This window comes from Astyanax mexicanus, chromosome 3 (genome assembly GCF_023375975.1).
Source record: "Astyanax mexicanus isolate ESR-SI-001 chromosome 3, AstMex3_surface, whole genome shotgun sequence".
Lineage (NCBI taxonomy): Eukaryota > Metazoa > Chordata > Actinopteri > Characiformes > Acestrorhamphidae > Astyanax > Astyanax mexicanus.
The window spans coordinates 37,637,385-37,658,093 of NC_064410.1; the positions used below are offsets into that span (position 1 = coordinate 37,637,385).

The 20,709-nt window shown below is 35.7% G+C and overlaps 2 protein-coding genes across 2 annotated transcripts in view; one reads left to right on the plus strand and one right to left on the minus strand.

Moving 5' to 3' along the window:
• The window catches only part of vars2 (valyl-tRNA synthetase 2, mitochondrial), a 31,376-nt gene extending 19,822 nt beyond the window's left edge, over positions 1-11,554 (minus strand). The window contains exons 1-16 of the mRNA XM_022683113.2: positions 11,224-11,554; positions 9,834-10,037; positions 9,663-9,744; positions 8,051-8,151; positions 7,316-7,437; positions 6,599-6,665; positions 5,420-5,517; positions 4,905-4,986; positions 4,631-4,750; positions 3,063-3,171; positions 2,863-2,951; positions 2,638-2,728; positions 1,509-1,636; positions 1,221-1,324; positions 957-1,038; positions 738-814 (exon numbers count right to left, since the gene is read on the minus strand). Of these exons, the coding sequence (XP_022538834.2) occupies positions 738-814; positions 957-1,038; positions 1,221-1,324; positions 1,509-1,636; positions 2,638-2,728; positions 2,863-2,951; positions 3,063-3,171; positions 4,631-4,750; positions 4,905-4,986; positions 5,420-5,517; positions 6,599-6,665; positions 7,316-7,437; positions 8,051-8,151; positions 9,663-9,744; positions 9,834-10,034 (1,553 nt within the window). The 5' untranslated portion in view covers positions 10,035-10,037; positions 11,224-11,554. The remainder of the gene's footprint in view (positions 1-737; positions 815-956; positions 1,039-1,220; positions 1,325-1,508; positions 1,637-2,637; positions 2,729-2,862; positions 2,952-3,062; positions 3,172-4,630; positions 4,751-4,904; positions 4,987-5,419; positions 5,518-6,598; positions 6,666-7,315; positions 7,438-8,050; positions 8,152-9,662; positions 9,745-9,833; positions 10,038-11,223) is intronic.
• Positions 11,555-11,896: 342 nt separating this feature from the next.
• Positions 11,897-20,134, plus strand: ppp1r11 (protein phosphatase 1, regulatory (inhibitor) subunit 11). Its single transcript, XM_007231718.4, has 3 exons — positions 11,897-12,187; positions 15,742-15,850; positions 17,029-20,134. The coding sequence occupies exons 1-3, from the start codon at positions 12,107-12,109 to the stop codon at positions 17,205-17,207; spliced, it is 369 nt and encodes a 122-aa protein (XP_007231780.1). The 5' UTR covers positions 11,897-12,106; the 3' UTR covers positions 17,208-20,134.
• The last annotated feature ends 575 nt before the right edge of the window (positions 20,135-20,709 follow it).

A 20,709-nucleotide genomic window follows, 5' to 3' on the forward strand; every position in this document is an offset into this window, starting at 1 on the left:
TTGGATGCACTTACGTATAGGTGGGTAATTGGACTGTTTTATTGTATTGTGATAAATTTCTAGGGATGCACCCATATGTGAATTCTGAGGGGATGCTGATATCTGATATTACACATGTACATATCTGCCGATGCCTAGGTACACATTTATAACTTATAACTGAGACTAGACACCCTGGTATAACTTTTAAGAACCTTAAAACTAATAGAAATCAATAAATATTAGCTAAAATCAATGAATTTTTAATTATCATGGCCATTGTTGGCCAATTTATGTAGTGCGGCCAGCATTGTTTGGTCCTTTTCCAGTAAGTATTGATTTAACATATTGGCCATATTAGTAGATGCAGATGATTGTATATAAAAAAAAAGCAATTATCAGCTGATACTGACATAATTACGCTACATTTGTGCAATCTTTTAAAATTCTGATGCACAGTACACTTTTCTGAACATGTTGTGGAACACATGTTAACACTGACTTTAGAACACTGACTGACTCCACATTTTATAAGCGTTTTATATGGTGACCAACATATTTTTAATATACATTACTGTACCAAATATGGTATTACTACTGTTACTACTGGCAGCTTCTTTTAAATCTGCTGCTACTCAAATCTACTGCATTTTGTGAGTATATGAGAATATCAAATATCATAATATAATGTATCGTAAAATTAGTCTATGAACTTTGTAATATTATTTTCATACCATATCAGCAGCCCCTACACTGACCTGATGTTGGTGAGCCAGTTCTTCCATGTTTTGGTGTAAAAGTGAGGAATAATTTCCAGGTCTCCCTCGTCGACGGCCTAAAAGTGATAAATATAAACCAAATATATGAGAAAGATTTAAGTTCCACAGCAAACAGCTACGAGCATGTTAAAAAAACATATGTTATGCTTTACAAAACAGTGTATTTAGCCTCATTATATATTTTTAAAGTGCACATACTTGAATTGCTTTCTGTGCCATTTTCTCACAGCGAACAAACCACTGTTTCTTCAGCAAGGGTTCAATGACATCTCCAGAACGGCTGTGCAGGGGATTCCAGGAAATCAGCACAAAAGATTAATTATGAATCAGAGTTGACCAACAGCTGACTGTTCTAATTACTTTAACACTAACACTAGCTATGAACATGTTACTAATAATCATAAATATGAAAACTCAAAAGATGTGCGATGACAAAAGCTGTCTTTACTAATCTCACTTTACCTGCAAACTGGTAAAGACATGGGATGCTCCTTCTTCCCTCTGAACAGCTTCATCTCCCTCAGTGCACTAATCACTCGCTCCCTGGCCTCAAATCGCTGAACTCCCTGCGGAGAGGAGAGAAGGAGATACTTGCATATGCAGCACATGTTCAGTTCTGAGTCTCACTTTAACTCTCTGAACCTTAAAGCTCTGTATGTGACGCCACACTTCAGTTTCACATTCTCATAACTGAATCATGAGTGCAGGGTCAGAATGTTGCGCTTTATACGGTGAAACACAGTTCAATACCTCAAGCCAGGGACCACAAAGCGAGGTCATGGTTCCATCTCCTCCAATCACGGTCAGGCGTGGCAGTGAGTGCCTTTGAGAGAGCAGGAAGTCGGTGTAATCATGAGCAGGGGTCAGCTTCACAGCTCCTATTATAGAGAAGGTAGAAGAGAAAGGTTTCAACGAGATAAAGAGAGGAAAAATCTGATTTTTTCATTTAATAATTTCTTTTATTGGATCATTTTCGAGTGACATATTAGGAATTTACATGATCAGACAGATGGTCTGGTGTTATTTAGTGATGCCAAATTTTTATTGTTTACCAGCATGGAAATAAGTGATAAAATTATGAACTGCCACTCAAGTGTGCCATAATGCATTATACACAATATATCATAATAGCAATATTATGTTTTTAAAAAGCACTCTACAGTATTTTTACTGTAAAGGTTGACTTTTTTGCATTTTTTGTATAATTAATTAATTTAAATATATATTTTTTATTTTATTACATTTTTATTATTTTAAACAAAATTAGAGTCATGGTAAATTACTATTGTTTACAAAATAAACAAAAGTTTTTGTCTTTAGCCCTATCCGGACGGATTTATTTTTTTTAGGGGGTCCTGGAATAATATTCTCTTTTATCGGGGGTCCTCTGTGATTTAATTCCCATCCGGAACAATCTTGTATGTGTTTTTCTAAGACGTCCTCTGAGAAAATTACAGGCTGATTTACATTCTGTTTTTCGATAAACTCTGTGGTCCTCTGGTAATTTTATTCCTGTCCAGATGCACAGCTCTGAGTTTTGTCTCCTCGAGTTAAATAAAATAGCTATTTGTCCACTGTAATTACAATTTGGGCACACGTTTCCATGAAGATCCACGTAAACACAACAGCAAGTGGAAATGGGGGAGTTACTGAACTCAAAAAAGTCACTGGTCCTCCGCCCTACTCAAAATGCTGGATATTATTTTTTTTTAAATACTGGACTGTCACAACAATTGCTAAAACAATAGAATGGCATGATAGAAATAATCTAATTATCTTAGAAAGACTATTTAGGGGTATTTCTCTACTTAGCTGGGGTATATATCTTTTTTTAATAATTATTCCTGGTTCAACAAAAAAAAAAAAATATCTGTCATACCTGTACCCAACTCCATGTCCACCATACGATCTGTGATTATAGGCAAGAGTCTGTTGGTGAACGGGTGTCTGCACTGTTTTCCATGGAGAGCCTAATTGGGGGAAAAACATCATAAGCCTAATCCTTTTATCACCGTATGACGTCTGCTGTACTGTTACATACTGAATCAAATTTAGCAGATGAGCTGGACACTAATAGCCAGATCACAACAACACTAATGTGTACCTGATATCGAGTATCATCTGGATGCACAGCAACGGCCACGTCACCCAGCATAGTCTCAGGACGTGTGGTCGACACGGCAATCTCCCCCTCTAACAAAGATACAGAAATCCAATTAACTAAAAGCCAAAAATACAGGAAAAAATGGCATACAAGCAAGAAAGACCTTTACAGAAATACAGAAAAAAGAACAGAACACACACCCTGTCCATCTAGAGGATATGCAAATGTAACCATTGTCCCAAATTCTACTTTCTTCTGGTAGCCAGGAACAGACAGAAGAGTCCTGCCAGACAACTGCTTTGAGTCAACCTAGAGACAATGAGATGTACATTAGTATTCAGTTTGAGAAACATGCTTTGGCAACATTTAACTTGCAGAATGCTAATGCTGTACTCTCACTGGCCACTTTATTAGAAACACCAACCCTGTAGCTGCACCTTGCTGGTTTTAAATACAAGCTTTAGCTTATCTGTTATTGTGCAGCTTGTGCTTTTCCTTCTATAGTTCTTTATATGAAGTCAGTTTCTGATTACACTTTACAATAAAGGTCATAAGTAACAGTACTTATGACAGTAATAATTATTGCTAATTGTTTAATGTCACAACTAGGCCTTACTAAACATAACTACATTTTAAAGCTTAAGAAAACTGTAAATAACAATGAACTCAGTCATTAGTTAAAACATGTGTAATGATTAATAATGTAATAACTAGCGTCAATTAATAATAAGTTGAGACATTCTGTAATAAGTACTGTTAATTAATGTAATCTTGTTGTACTAGATGATAAAATATAAGGGGTTAGTTGATTAATTAAATAATAATTGACATTAAACTGTATAGGAATCTATATTGTAAACTTTCTGGCTTAATTTGTACTTTCGCTAAAGTAAAGTACAAAAAGAAAAAAAAAATAAGAGTTATATAGAGTTATAAAGCTCTCTGACTGTTTCTTTGTTAATGGTCTTATCCCAGACATTACGGTAGCAATGCAAATGAACATTGCAGTCTAAATACTATAGTCGAGAGTGCAGTAGTATGACCAGTTCCAACTACATATGTGCCATATAGTATCATTGTAACTATTGAAACCATAAAAATACTCTATATTATGATAGAAGCCAAGTATTCTGTCTGTTTTATATTTGTTTTGTTATTTGCTGTGAGACTTTTTTTGTATAATTGTTTATGCGTAGTTTTAATATTGTGGTACATCTTTTTGTTACTTGTATGTCACACTTTTTTTTTTACATTATTATTTTATACAAATTTATCTTTGTAAGTTACAGTTGTTAACAAAATAGACAGATCAGTTTACAGATTTTTTATTCTATTGAACATTTCAAATAGTCATATAGAGAAGATTACTGTTGCTGCAAAAATGCCCAAATCACACTTTTGACCATATCACACTTTAGACAAAGGGATTGTAAGTAGTCAGTAAAAGACTGGACATGTAAACTGTTGACAACAATTTAAAAAAAGCTTCATTTACTTCCATCAGCTGTAAGTTCATAACCAATGACTGATCCTTGCAAGAAAAGAAGCCCTTTTTAAATATGTATTGGAGTTTAGTTTAGTTTTTCCTCAAAAGCCTTGACATTTTACCTCTTACCTCTGTACCAGGTCACTGGATTTTTCAGGTTACCATTACAGGTTATTTACTGGACTTAACTGCCTTCCTGTCCACAAAAAAAAACTAGAAAAAAAAATTGCTAAATTTTTGGCCGATATTGTACACTCTGCCCTCCTTATCACACTAAAGTACCTCTATGTCTGAGATTGCAGACTCCAGTGCACAGCTCCAGTTGACCAGGCTTTCAGAGCGATAGATCAGCCCTGAATCACACATCCGTACGAAGGCCTCGGTCACAGCACTGCTAAAACCCTGCAGGGGAAGAGATCCAGAAAAAAAGGACAAACAAAAAGAGGACAAAGGAGGAAGGAAATGGGAAAATGTAAAAGAAATGACATGTGAAATTATGCTCAGTGAAGCTTGAGGTTCTTATATAAAAGGGAATCGGTGTGTTGTGCTGTCTAACCGGGTCCATGGTGAAACAGGCTCTTCTCCAGTCCAGCGAAGCGCCAAGTTTCTTCAGCTGATGATAAATCTCTTCTCCTTTTCTAATAAATATTATAAAGCACATTTAACATTACACTAAACCAGGCACTCAAACGCAATACACAAGTATTTCAAAATATCCTACGTATTAATACAGGTTTGTCCTTTTCTGTGAACAAACCTAAACACACCTCAAATATATGCATTATATGGACTTCATGTTGCTGAACCTTCTACTCTCTATTTATTTTTTTTTATTCTTGGGATATTTATCTATCTATTTTGTATATTCTATTTCTTTTATTGTATTCTTTTTTTATCTATATATCTATTAATAACAGCTCTTTGGGTGTAAAACTGGATCGTGAGATCACAATTTCGTTCCACCTCATGTACCACATGTGATGAGAATGACAATAAAATCTCCTTGAATCCTTGAATCCTTGCAAAGTCTCACAGTAAACAGCAAAGAAAGTACAGCAGCAGCAGACTCACTCTTTTTTCCATCTCCAGACCTCCTGCAGAAATTCATCTCTGCTGTAATCTTGCCGACGCTTGCCTTCTTCCCTTAGCAATCTCCTCTCAACCACAGACTAATGGATACAGAAACAAATCAGGCAAAAGTTTATATTACTGAGGAGAACTTAAAACAGCACCCAGGCTCCTCCAATAGTCAGGAAAAGTAATCGATGTTACAAGTCACCCTTAAAAACAAGCTTTACACATGCATTTTTGGACAAGCTGAGAGATAAATTTTACTGAAAGGTAAAAAAGCATATGAACTGCAGTGGCAGAGTAATTTTACAGGATTTAACACAAATTTGACCTGGATTTTGAGCATAAGCGCAGTCCTGGTCACTTTACCAAATAGCAACAATATAGGCACTTTTTAATCCTTTTACAAGTGATTGAAGCATCAACATGATTTTGAAACTATTATTTGATGGTAAATGCTACACAATGTTACAATTACAGTATAATTTCCTTAAAGAAAATATTTACCTTTCTAGACTAGTGCTGGGGGATATGGAAAAAATCATATATCACGAAATGTAATTTTTTATATCACGATAACGATATATACATCATGATATACCACATTTAAGTATGTTTTCAGTTATTCTTCGAAAAATATGACAAAATATCATTGCTTACTATTTTCCAACTTTATTTCAACGTAACATTAAACCCAACTTTCACAAAGAGAATTACTACCTTTTAGTGCAGCAATATATATGTATCAAATGAAAACAGATGAGGTAGATGCAGTAACACATTTTTTCAAAAGAACAATGCGTCTCCATTGTTCAGCTCTCATGAGATTAATGACGTAAAGCATGTCGCAAACCAGCATGTCCTCACGTGTCCGTCAAATAATGTAAAGACGTAATTTTTTGCGAAGATCACTTTATTAACACTTATATAAACCAAGTTTATGCAAAGTGACCACGCCAATACATTTCATCGTAGCCTACTTTATATATCTGCATGAATAATTGATGAAATTACTGCAGAAACGATAGACACTTTTCTATCGCCCCCACGATATTTATCGTTATATCGCACAGCACTATTCCAGACATAAGTAAATGTATTGCATGTATATGAGTTGTACTTGGCCAATATGGTGACTTGAAGTGATTAAAAAAACTAATAAAAATCTCTAAAATTCACCTGTGTTGCAATCCCTGCATGGTCACAGCCTGGCACCCACAACACCTTGTAGCCTTGCATTCGCCGCCTAAACAAAATTAAAATTTAGCACCACTGAAAATGATCACTTAAAAGATTAAACTTTGTATATAATGTTATATTAACTCATATAAGCACACATTCACGGTAAACCCCTTTCCATTTATTTTTATGTCACGTTTTGTCATTATACGCTTGCACATATACAGTACTGCCAAAAACTTTGGATTCTGTTATTATGGAAGTAATGTTTGTACTATAATAACTGTTTTTAATTTGTGTTTTTATTCATTTAAAGTTGTATTAATTATTAATGAGTCTATTTATTAATACACTAAAAAATCTAACAATATTTGCTTTAAACAACAAAAAATTTCTTTAGCAATGTGAGGCATTTGGATTTTTTAAATAAAAAATTTTACTTGTATCAGTTGCACAGTTCTTATTACATATTTGAATGATTTTATACATTTGTAAATGTATAAATGGATATTATATTTCTGAAAACATTTTATACTGTATTTATAAATATCTAATTTAATACAGTGTATATGACCTAATATATATATATATATATATATATATATATATATATATATATATATATATATATATATATACATATAAATTTATTTTCTTTCAACAATAATTACGGAAAGTATTGTCTTTTGGCACAGTATTTTATCCACCAGTACTTACCAGCGAGCTAAAGCGTCCTCTATCGCCACAGTCAGAGCATGACCAAGATGCAGAGTGCCAGTCACGTTTGGCGGTGGAATACAGAGGGAGAAATATCTGTCTACAGCTTGTGGAAGCTCACTCTGATGACAAGACACACAGAACATTTTAAATTATTATTAAGTCCTAACATTATATTTAACGCTACAGAGATTGTAGATCTGTATTAATAGCTGTCATAATTAATTATGTACAAATCTATCCTGAAATAGTACACAATCACATTCTGTGTTCTGGTGTTGTTAGTTAGATTTTTCATCTTGTGGGGTAGTGCAGTGTTTAAGTAATTTTAGTATTATAGCATACTTTTTACATGCTTATCTTATGTGAATAATGTCAATTTAAAATGTCTGAACAAAAAGCTTAACAACAATATTGATCTACTTGTTATCAGGAAAACTGTCATGACGACATCTCTATACAAAGGTTTACTATTTCTGATATTTCTGGCTTTGACTGACAGCAACGTTACTGATCTGTATTTCTATAAATTCATAAAAGATTAATCGGTTTCCTGGCTTTCATAAAACACTGGATGGTGTGTGTGGATATGGATATGAAAATGAATAAGAAAGGAGACGAGTTGGAGGATATATCCTATGTTCTGCGATAAACAATTGGTCACACTTCTCTGTTTATTTTATTTACTGTGAGGTAGATCCTGATTTGCATTTAAAATATGCATTCTTTTCTTACATGCTTCTCAGGGCTGAAGAATCCCTGTTTCTCCCACCACGGATACCAGCAGGACTCAACATATGCTGGGCTGTAGGACTGCGGGAGAGGTACAGTGGTATCTGATGAAGTAAAAGAGAGAAAGAACAGTTTCAGTGTGATTCAGTTTTTGTGAATGTAATGGTGATTGGTTAACATATACAAAAAAACACTTTGTTATGTCTAGATTCTGTACCAGGGATCTTCTTAAATTAATAATCTTATTCCATTGTTTTTTTGATTCATTTTAAAATGATTAGTTGTGGTCTCTAGTATGAATGAATGCCCTTGGAGCTATTTTTTGTAAAAAAAAAAAAAAAAAAAAAAAAAAAAAAAAGTGCTCCAGTGATCCGGTATAGCGCTGCTTTAGTCCGGTGGAGATGTGGGGGGAGAAAGATAGGATTTCAGTGCTTTCTGATTTCAGTGCTTTCATAAATATTCATACATGCAAACATATCACCTCTGATTGGCTTACAGCACTGTGAGGCAGTGAGAAGAACAACAGATAGAAACGTTTTAAAATAAAGAAATTTTTACACTAATAACAGTCTTTGTAATGTCATATGTTACATGCAACATATGTAATGCCCTGTTCAGCCAACAACCTAGTCTTAGTCTCTGTAAAATGTGAAATCCATCGGAGATCCTATGTAACCCTATAGTTACGCACACACAGAGGTGGGTGGTCCAGGTCCAGGAAGTAAAAAAAAAGTTTTGTTTGACTGAGCCGCAGCAGAGCAACCCAGGCAGTTGGATTTGTACTTTTAACTATTGTAAACAGAGCTGTTCTAAACATACACCTACCTCATCTCAATTGTACTTCACTGGTGGTGTTCCACAGACAAATTTTAATCATTTTAATAATTTGTTCATGGGCAAAGCATAAAACACTGATGTGTTATTTGCACAAATAATACAGGAACGAACTGTCATGCTGTTCCTACAACTGTTAGCTCCTATCTGACGAGACGTGTCGCTGCCCGGCTGCCTGCCTGTCATCAGCTCTTCTTGTGGGCGGTCGCATGCCAAGGTGATCGAGGCCATGAATACTAATTCTCGATTTGATGTAGACACAGTGCTTTTCCTGATTGACTCGTTTTTCTGAATATTTTCTTTTACTAGCTACTGCAGACAATAGAGGCTGAGGAAGAGTTTCATATTCAGCATGATTATACAACTCAGAGAAACCTACTGTATTTCACAAAGAACAAGAAAAAGTGAATTTTAGCGGAAGGACACTTTAAACACTGTATACTGCATTTTGAAGCTATCTTTTCTATTAGTGCTTAGCACTGGACATAATAACCTTATTCATGTGTGGCTGCTCCATTGTTTGTTTATCCTAAAGGTCTTTTTAATTCAATAGGCTGTAATAAACCCACTAAATTGAGCAGATTATGCTTCACATATTTTTTTTTTTAATCTTTGAAAAATATTTTTTTTTTTATGACACATGCAATGTATAACTATGAATTGTAAACTATAGTTTTACTGTATCATAGTATTAATGCCTTTTCATGTTGACATTATTTGTACTACACATATTTTTCATATGTTTCATATGTTTCATACTTCAACAGACAGCACACAGTACCTTTCTTCTTGCCAGGCAGGACAGCAGCACTGTATGTTATCTTCTCTTTTTCTGACCATTTCATACCAATGTTATCCACATTCTGCAATGAGACAGACAGTAGATATTATCACTGTCATGTATATGGGCTAAACTATACAAATACATTATTTATCAGGGAAAGTAACATACACTGTGAAGAATGGCTTCTTCTCTCTTTCTTTTCCTTTTTGCCTTTTCTGATTGAGTTCTCTGTGGATGTAAAGGCTTTGAAGAGGAGGAAGGTGGAGACTGAGCTGCTGCAGAGCAGCACCTTTGCCCCCATGTTCTCCGAGCTCTGGTAACACTTCTACTACCTGCCCCCAGGGATCTGCCACAGGTGAGCTTCCACATTGCCTAATAAGCAAAGAAAGAACATAGCTTTGTTAGAAACAATCAAGCTGACAAAAAGTAGAATAAGATACATTCTTTAAAAATGCTTTTGTCATGGTCAATATATATATATATATATATATATATATATATATATATATATATATATATATACACATTCACTTCATGCAATTCAGTGGTGATGAAAGATTCAAAAATGTCTTTAAACCAGACATGGCCAGAGACTGTTATCTTACGGTAAGTATTTCTTTCTATTAAAGTGTAATCCCATATCGTATTGCACACAATAATATCACCAAACATTTTGACACAATAAAAAAACTGCATATCGTGATTTTGTGATACGCTTGTGTATATATCTGGTGTATTTGCAATGTATGCACTTTAAGATGCTGAACATTAGTTCAGAGGTAGATTTTTGTTGTTACATTACTTTATTTTTGATCATTTTTTATTTTTGCTACAGTATTATTATTTTATACAAAATCAGGGTCTTGGTAAGTTACTGTTTAGGAAACATTAGACAAATGTTTATAGTTTTTTTTGTTACTACTGAATGTATAAAAAGCTTATATTTATACTAAATAAAACATTTTAAATATTTATTTTGTTGCAGTAGTATATTATTGAAATGAATTTACAAACAAAATTTAAATTTGTTTTGTCATATAGCTAAGAATAATGTTATCGCAAAAATAAACTTAATAAAATATTGTGATATTATATCGCCCAAATCTAATATGTATGGTTTCTAAAGATATAAAAAGAAGTAAGACCTGTGAATTGCATAATTGTATTTTGAAAATTAAGGCAAACTAGAAATATTTTGACCAGTAGTGATCCAAATAAGTAGAAAGCATAACTACAGTTTATGGACAATAAATACACAAATTAATAAGTACTGTGGGTGAAGAATCTGAAAAGGAATCATTTGGACAATAAATACACACAATAAATACATAATTTGGATAATAAATACACAAATTAAAAAGTGTGGGAGAAATCATGGAAATAAATAATTATCCCACAGTAATTATTTTTATTTGTGTATTTATTTTTCCAAAAACTTAAATAAATAACAACAATAAATACTTGTGCGAATATAAATAATAAAGGCATGTTTTAGATATGATGCTGTGTGTTTTAGAGTGTGTGTATTAGAGTGAATCAGAGGTAAAGACAGAGTTACCTTCAGTCAGTGTGCTGTATGTAGTATCAGGGCGCAGACATGTTGGAAGCTGCTCTGTGTTCCGTAAATTCACTGACAGTAATAAGAGCAGGAAGCTGCATGAGAGAGAATGTAACCGAAACGCAGGAGCGGCCCCGCAGACTCCTAATAATGAATCAGAAAATATAGAATTAGATGTGTTTAGGCTGAGTTCAGTGCGGCAGACTGGAGTGGCTCCCCGGCCGGGTGTTCTATCGAGTTATGCTACCCATCGATTTGTGCTACTTAGCGGCTCTGCGCATGCGCAAAACTCTCATTTATTACTGTTTTCATGTGGGTTTTTTTAGAGGTGGGTAACCCAGGTCCAGAAAGTAAAAATCCAACCAAGAGCTTTGTACCAACTGCCTGGGCGGCTCTGCTGCAGATACAAAACCCTGGGATGGATTTTACTTTCTGGACCTGGGTTACTCACCTGTAGTATTTTCCTGATACAGTAGGTTTTTTCCCGGATGTATTGTAAATTTTTGACTCACAGTCATCGTTTGCTTGAGTGTTACAACCGTGTAAAAAAGTAATAAAAATATAATTTTACAGTTAAACATACACTAGGGCAGCACGGATTGACAGGGGAGCAGAACTCGACGGAACACCGGCGGATATATTATAGTGAGCACAGGGAGGGAAGGGTCGGTCCGTCTGTGAATTGTTTCCTCCGGCCTGTGCTGAGCTCCGGGAGCAGCGTCGCCCCACAGCCGCGCCTCTGCCCGCCGCTCCAGGTCTCTGTGTCTGCTGTTTTTTTCTATGTGTGTTTAGACTCTAAACACAGCTCGGCCAGTACACAGCGTGTGGGAGGTCGGTGTGTTTTACAGGAGGAGCTAAGCTAGCTTCGTGAGCCACCGTAAGCATGGCGGAGGTCCCTGGTCCGTCCAGCGAGACGATAACGGAGACGGTGCCGACGGCCGCGCCTCCTCCGCCGCCTCAGCAGGTAATCATCACCGCTCTCGTATCCAGCACGTTTATACACTGCGGCTCAGGGGCTTTGGGCAACACCAGACTGTGTCCTGGTCCTTTAACTATAGATAGCCTAACTTCATAATTTCAAACTGGGGTGGGTACCGGAGATTAAAGGAGCAGTCCAGCGTGTTTTAAAATTGCATTTTGAAAATATTGTGCTGTTTAGCAATACTGATGTTTTAATTGATTGAGTTTTCCAAAAGTAAACAGCTTGTGCAGGAGTTGACTCGCTTTTATGGGGCACAGAATGATACAGCAAAAATGCTCATAGAGATAACAGCTAATATAGGTTAGGTTAGCTAGCTTAACGCACTGCAAAGTCTCCAGTATCTGTGTTGTTATGATAGCTGAGGTAACTAGCTAGCTAGCTAATCTAGCTAGCTAACTAATCTAATTGCAAGACCCCATAAAGAAAACACTTGCTGCTTGTCTGTGGTTTTATAATATGTAAAGTTATATGTTAGCTCGCTTCATAAGACTGTTTCACTAATCCACACTCATTTCAATGCTGTGATTAATAACTACCTAGTGTAATTCTGTGATATGTGGTATGTTTAGCTAGTTTTCACATTTTTAAAGTGAGCTGCTATACATTTGTCTTTGTTTTAAAATAAAATTAAAAACTTTCTATCCTAACCTTACACTAAACATTGAGATGATGTGACCGCAACTCACCTCTAGGAAGACTCTGCGACAGTGAAATCGCTTGAAAATCATTAGATTTAAGATCAGCATAACTAGATAGCTAAAGATGTTCCTGCAGACATGATCCACTGGATTGGCCTAGGTAGTTCAGCTAGTTAACTAACCTAGATGGCTTAATAAGCCTGAAACATTGTCTCTGTTTGCTGTTCTTAACATAAGCCCTTAATTTGAGGAGGCTAGGACCCCAACCTATATATTAGTCGTGATAGCACATGTGATAGCACAAGGTACATGTGAGCTTTGATTCCTCCCAAAGTTTCTTTCTCCTCCAGCTCTGAGGGAGTTTTTGTTGCCTATGTTGCTCACTGAGGTTTTGTGTTGTGTGTTCAATGTTTTGTCTAATCTTGCATGGTTGTTCCAGACAGGAATAAAATCACAGAGGACCCCCATATAAGAGAAAATTACCTCAGGACCACCTGAGAAACTAATCCCGGCTTTAGTCTCATAGCTCCAGTGCAAAATATAAGAAGCAGATTTTAGACACAAAGTGTCTTAATCTCATGGGGTAATAAAGTAAACCCCACACTAGACACAACAGTCAGATTCATCCCAAACTCTCCTCACTCTAGTCTAGTGTGCCTACATCTCAATTCTCTTAATCCTGTCTGCTTTTATTGATTTATTCTGATCTCTATTTCATGGCCTCACTAAATATAGTGGCAGTGCCGACTAGATTATAGATCCCCATGACTGCTAGGTCAGGCAGAATCGTGGAGAGGATGTTTTATTAAGGTAGTAAGGTATTCAGACACTGCTGGTTGTCAGCAGTTTGCTTCAGTAGCCTGACTTGCCTTACTGACCCAGCCTTTCTAAAGTACAAAATAAAGCCATGTTTATATACAAGCAGATACCAGTACACAAAATAACTTGCACAAATCTGTTTCATTCCAGCATTTACTTATTAAAATGTTTCATTAGTGTCTTGCAGGCAGGACTACTGCTCTGCATAAAATCTGTGGAGACAACAAGCTATAAATAAATGCATTTAAAATATATATTAACCTACACAAAAATCACTCATGGTTTTTGAGGCTTATTTTCATAAGGCCTTTAAGAATGATGTGGCAGTAGAGGACATTCGCTCAGCTACGTTTTGGAGTGTTCTCCTTCATTGTTCCCCACCTGTGTGTCCTACCTTTTTATAATTTTTAAATATTTTTTCTCTGATCAGGACATTAGTTTTTTGTGTTTCTTATTTGCGGTCAGCCTGTATCAGCACTACCATAATTTGTCACTTTGTGAAGAAATCCTCCCACACCTGGTCTGTTTACGTGGGTGGTTCTTCTTCTTTGCTAATGCAGTCAATGCCTTCAGTAGACAGCTGGGTTTTGCTGTATCTGCTTTTTGATTTATGGTTTGGCTCTATTGAGCCGTCCGCACTAGAATTAGAATCATTTTTATTTTGTAGATCACAAAAAAAGGTACTTTTTTTTGAAGTTCAGATGTGCATGACTGATAACATTTTAAGCAAACAAACCCTGTTTTCCTAAGATCATCTTAAATAGCACAGTGTGATGCTTACTTTCTGTTTCAGCGAAATAAAGTTGTTTTCAAAGGTAGGGAAGTACAATAAAACAGAATTAAAAATATGCTTAAAGCCACATTTTAAACAAACTGTAATGAATATTAGGGGTTTCAGAATTTGATTTGATATTGTGGTAGGACTGGACTGTATGGATAATATTAGGGATGCACAGATGTGGGTAATTCTGGGTCGATGGCGATATACGCACTTATAACTTACAGAGACTAGACACTCTGGTATACCTTTTTATTTCTTTTTTTTTTCTTTTTTTTTTTTAAGTTTAGATAGATTTTATGTATTTTTAAGTAGCTTGGCCAGTGTTTGTCAGTTGTAGTAGTGCAGCCAGCATCGCTTGGTCCATTTCTGTAATACAATAAATATGTCAGCAAGTATAGGTTTGAAATATTGGGCACACACATATATATATATATATATATATATATATATATATATATATATATAAAATATATATATATTTTATTTGCACTGTGCATTCCTAGTTAAAATACATCACAATATTTAAATGATTTTTCAAAAGATACAATTTATTTTCTCTAATTTTAAATTTATTATATGAGTTTTTGGCTGCAGCCGTTGCTTTGCATATGCAAGCACACAGCTGGGCTTGATCTCTATGTGCCTTGGGCGTTTCAGTCAGTTGCTGGAATTAGAAGCTGGGTGATGAAGTCTTGAGGTCACATCCTAATTTCAGTTTTTTTGGCTCTACTCATTTTTAGTTACAAAATCCTCACTTTGTCATCTTTATAACTGAAGTTTTTAGATCCACTTTTTTATCAGAGATTTCTCAGATATGAAATGTTAAATTGTTTTCACCTCCACACAAACGATTATTACAGATTTAGAGAAGCTAGGGAGAGTGTGACCATCCACCTATATCAACAGTTGATATGACTTGTTGGATCAGATAATGCTTAAGGCCCGCTGCGTTGCACATTTTGGTGCTTTTCCAGGTCAGATGGACCCACAGGACTAGGGTTGAGAAATGCAGGCTTAGAGGAGAAATAGAACAATCTGCAGGAAAGGGGTATGCAGAAAAAAAAATTTCTTCACTTGCATAGCATGATGCTAAACTTATTTAGCTTTAATTTTAGGTACACATAGTGGATATAACTATTATAATGTTAGAACATTAAAATCTGGTGACTTTAGATTTCTTTCTGCGTTATTAATGTCTCAGGATATATAGCAGAAAAAGACATTCTTTCAGTGTTTTCCAATAACGTGCAGTGCTAGTCTATGTATGAATTTCTTCATGGATTGTCTGTGTTACACAGGAGGGAAGAAGTTTGACCATCAAGCTTCGAAAAAGGAAGACTGAGAAAAAGGTGGAGTGGTCCAGTGACACGGTGGACAACGAGCACTTGGGAAGGAGGTCCTCAAAGTGTGAGTATAGTTTCACTTTCAGGTTTTATATCTTCAGTGTAACGGTGACGGATTACTAAAATGTTCATCTTCAAATTTAGTATAATATTTTTAGTATATATTTTACAAATGGCTTAAAAAGTTTATTTAAGGGTTAGTTGGTTGGTTAGTTGTCATTGTTCCATAAAGAACCAATGCCTATAAGAACCATTTGAATACTGTAGTGACTTTGTCTGGGTAAATTATTTGTATTGGTTTGGGATACACAGATTATATGGCAACTAAAATATTGGCAGAAATTAGCAAAACAAAAGCATGTTTGACCAAGAAAATAAAACAAAAGTTGAATATTTACACAAAAGATGACCAATTTATTTAAAGTCTTATTACACTGTTTTCTCTGACTTGAGTAGCACTGCAGAGGAACATTAAGGATTTGAATAGAAATGCTGAAGTAAATTCATGATGAAAATAGCTTCTGTTGGTTTGTCTGCTGGAATATTAAGTTGTTATTAAGATTGAGTGTTTAATAGATAGCTTTTTCTTTAAGCTAAGGAAGACAAAATGGACAAAATACGTTTAGCTTACTTTTATTTATTCTCTGGTAGGAAAAGGCAAAATAAATTTAAGCTAATTAAATATATGTAGCATTTGGCGATTTCCATTCATATTGGTGGAAAACAGTTTGTAGGTAAAATTTAATGTAGAAACTTTAAAACGATTCTGTACAGCACCAACAAGGCTATTTTTAAACTGTTGTAAGAAGTGAGTCTATGTATATATAGTGTATATAAGTGTATATATAGAATCCTTTTTTGCTAAGAGTGCAGCTAAAAAGCATTGGGAATATAACACTCATTCAGGTGCATGCCTCAAACCACGTTAAGTGAAATAAACTTATCGTAATATGTTTGCGTTTTCTGCCACTAGGCATAAAATTAGTTTTATAGCTAAACAGCAGCATAACTTATGTCTGTTTATGAGATAAACTGCATACGAAAGTCTGTTTAAGATTAGATTTTTCACAGAACTGTCAGTTTAGGAAAATGACTAGCATGTACAGTACTTGGGGCAATACAACAGCTGACATCAAAGTGTCACTTTGAGTTTGTGTCTCTACAGAGAATGACAAAAATAGAAGGCTTTCAGATGTTCTAAAAGCTTCATCCTCACACTGAGTGTCCACTGTTGTTTATCAGGTTGTTGTGTTTACGAGAAGCCTCGGCAGTTTGGAGAGTCTTCCACAGAGAGTGAGGGAGAGGATGAAGAAGGCTGTGGCAGTGCACACTGCATTCTGGGACACGGGAGAGGTCATGGACAGAGAGGGAGCGGTGGGGCCACGGCGCCCCCTGGCTCCGGGGGTACAAACCCTCACTAATCACAAATGAAAGGGAAGTTATTTGGTGGCAAAAAAAGAGTAAAGGGCAGGGTGGACAACACATTCATTATTTCACATCCAACTACTCACATTGAAACCAGTCACTGCATTGCTGTGTTCCAAATAGCAGTTTGATGAAGAGCGGATGCTTGTAGGTAAATGCAGGATGACCCCCCCCCCCCCCCCCTTTTTTTTTTTTTCTTCTCCTTTTTTTCCAGATGTCTTTTAGCAATGTGAATAGTGGGAAGACTAGACAGATCTTACCATCTGAATGCTGTGGGAATTTTGAATTCGTTGTACATAGGAAAGTGGATTTTACTTTTTTTTTTTTTTGTAAAGTGTTTATTTATTTGTCTTAAACATTCACATCAGATCATACCAGTTCAGTCTCCTTCCACTGTTTCTTCTTCTTTTAATGCCAGTAAAGCAGAACCAGGAACCCTAAATTGGGCTTAAGCAGTGGATGTGTAGTCTAGTGGCAAATTGCAGTAAATATCTTACAATGTCTGGGCACCAAACTGGCGCCTGCAGTTTAGAACATAAGGTTCTGAGAGTTGGGCTGCACAATTTGGAGTATATTGTACAATATTGCAGATATGGTGCATTTGCAGTATGTCTTGTCACTAGTAAAAATACCTCCATTAAAGATTGGTCTCAGTGGTGTAACTACCCGAGGGGACAGGCAGGGCAGTTACACCTGGGTGCAGTGGTTCAAGTACAACAGATCCCCCTAAAATCATTATTGGGTATTGTATACAGACACTGATACATTTATATTTTCTTTCATAAATTGTAAAACAATCTGTGTCATTCTTGTCTGTATTTACACTGACTTTTTAATAAGTAAAATAAATCTTAATTATTTTTAGATTTGAAAAAATAAATAAATTAATTAATAACATGCATGCATAATCCCTCCCACTTATTTGACAACTCAATTAATCTGTCAAAAATTATTTACTTCAAATAAGGAATAAAAAAATAAATATAATTGCTATGTCACAGAAGTTCTCAGAAATCTCTGTAGCCGATGAATATATGATGCATTATTAGAATGAATTTTAAAGGTAAACATTAGATATCTCTTCTTTGAGACCTAATAGCAAGTTAAGTTAGAAATGTAAGTAATTAATTTTCATATTGGGATAAACAGAATATTTTGTTGCACAGAGACCCGTAAGATCCTACTTACGCCACTGATTGGTCTGCCTTATTGAAGCCAAAATGATTTCTCATTATTGGACAATATGAGCACTCATTCATCAGAACATCAATGGAAATTCATCGGAATAATCTGTGATTGGTCAGGGTGCAAAGGGCTTATTCGCATATTACTGCCTTTTGCAATGTCACAGTCATACAGGCCAAGATTGCAATAACGAACAGTGTATTCTGCAGCCATAATGACTAATCCAAAAACCTTTGGGGTTGTATATCTCAAAGTACTAGGAAAGGAAACTTTAAGAAAGTAACACAATGAGACCTGTTCAGAATAGTATTATTGTCTGTATAGACACAAATAAGAGAATTCCTCAAGCTTATGATTAATGCAGTGCTTTTTCTTTCTTTCTTGTTGCGATGATTCAAGTTTATGGATTTTTACTGTGTGTGTAAATGAAATGTGTTTTCACGCTGCGCAAAGTTAAATGAAGATATTGGGAGACGTTCACTCATCCACAGTGTATAATTTTCTCCATCCTTCATCTCGTTTACTAGTAAAACTACTGATTCTGTTCTTTGACAATCAGAGTATGATGAGGCAAAAGATGCGTGTACATACAAAAAACAGGAAGCTTCACCATGGAAACTGTTTCAGGAGAAGAAACAGAGCTAATGGTTTTGATTAAAATTGACAAACATCAAAACATCCTGTCTCCTTTATATCTGGTAGTGTAAAGGTAACAAAGACCATGAAAAACAATACACAAATTAGAGGAATGATGTACTATACAATTATGATGTCAGTGTGCAAATACAAAAACATTTAATGTTACTTTAAAAAGTACAAGTGTGCTGGATACGAAGAAATTGCTTTTAAAACCCACTTATGCAGTTGGACATTTACCAATATTTTATCTGAGATTTGTTTATCTTATGGTTCTAAGGGTAAATTTTCTGTTAGGACTTTTCTCCATAATTTTTTACGTTTTTAGAAAGGTAATGGTGAATTGTGGTAAATTACACATTAATACCAGTAGTATCTAAAATTGACCTTCAGAATTCTTCAGTGTGTCTTAAACTGTTTCTATTTAATGGTTAGTTACCCATACAATAACTTTCACACATTTCTCTCACTGGTTTCTACAGTGGCTTCTTCAATAATTTTTGAGTCAACACACTGATTATAATACCGATAAACACTGAAATATTCCTTTATGGTTGAGTCCCAGTCACGACTATAGTGTTAAAACTCTATCTATTCATTTTCACATTGATATTCACTCTTGTGTTGTAAGCTCCACACACCAGAGCCACATCTCCACCCTTATTGGTGCATGCAGTGAGGAAAATCAAAACAGTGGAATGTGAAGTACCCATGTAACACCTATGGTATTACATAAGGCCCCCAGTGAGTGTTTTTATGGTGTAAAAATGAGAGAATATGCTGGTTATGAATCTGTGTTTTAGTCGAGCATTCCACTCAGAGCTCTACAGTTCAGGTTGAGTTTTAAAGCAGGTTAGTGATGGAGTTGGGGGCTCAGCAAAGTTTGAACAACAAAAAAAAGCTTCCTCTGAGGTTCTTACAACTGTTTACAGGTCTTTCCTCTGCAGAATTTTGTAACACCAGGATGTATGCCACCATTTTCTACTAAGTGATCAGACAAGTATTGAGGCTTCCTGTAATGTGAATGCACTTGTATGTACATAGCAAAAGTCGTAAACAGAGCTGATTTAACATGAATAAAGAGATCAAGTGGATACCATCATATCTTGTCAGGCTTTTCATACTTCACTGCAGTGCTTGTTTTAGGTTAGTACAGCAGTGATGCTGGGGTTTTTAAACACTGTCCACTCTATTGCAAACTCCTCCTATCTATCTGCTCCACCTTGTAAATGTACAGTTAGAGACAGAAGCTCATCTGTTGCTGCACGGTTTGTTTTGGTCACCCTCTAGTCCTTCATTAGTAGTTACAGGACACTGCCCACAAGACACTGTTGGCTGAATATTTCTAGTTGGAGGACTATTCCAGCAGAGACAAAGAGGTGTTTAAAAACTCCAGCAGCACTGCTGTGTCTAATCCACTCATACCAGCACAATACACACTTAACAAACCACCATCATGCCAATGTCACTGCAGTGCTGAAAATGAAACATAGTGGTAATAGTGAACCCATAGCACACTTCCCAAGTCTCCCGGTAGTCCCTGGAGTCTACTGCATGTCAATAATGGATACCTTATGCCCGCTAATCAGATTAAATCTCCCGGAATCTAGAACGTGCCACAAGCCTCTCCCCCCCCCCCCCCCCCCCCCAATCACATGTGAGAAAGAGATGGACAGG

Coding starts and splice junctions, on each gene's coding strand:
- ppp1r11 (XM_007231718.4), top strand. CDS start 12,107: ATGGCGGAGGTCCCTGGTCCGTCCAGCGAGACGATAACGGAGACGGTG. Junction 12,188..15,741: donor CTCCTCCGCCGCCTCAGCAG/GTAATCATCACC, acceptor TGTGTTACACAG/GAGGGAAGAAGTTTGACCAT. Junction 15,851..17,028: donor GGGAAGGAGGTCCTCAAAGT/GTGAGTATAGTT, acceptor GTTGTTTATCAG/GTTGTTGTGTTTACGAGAAG.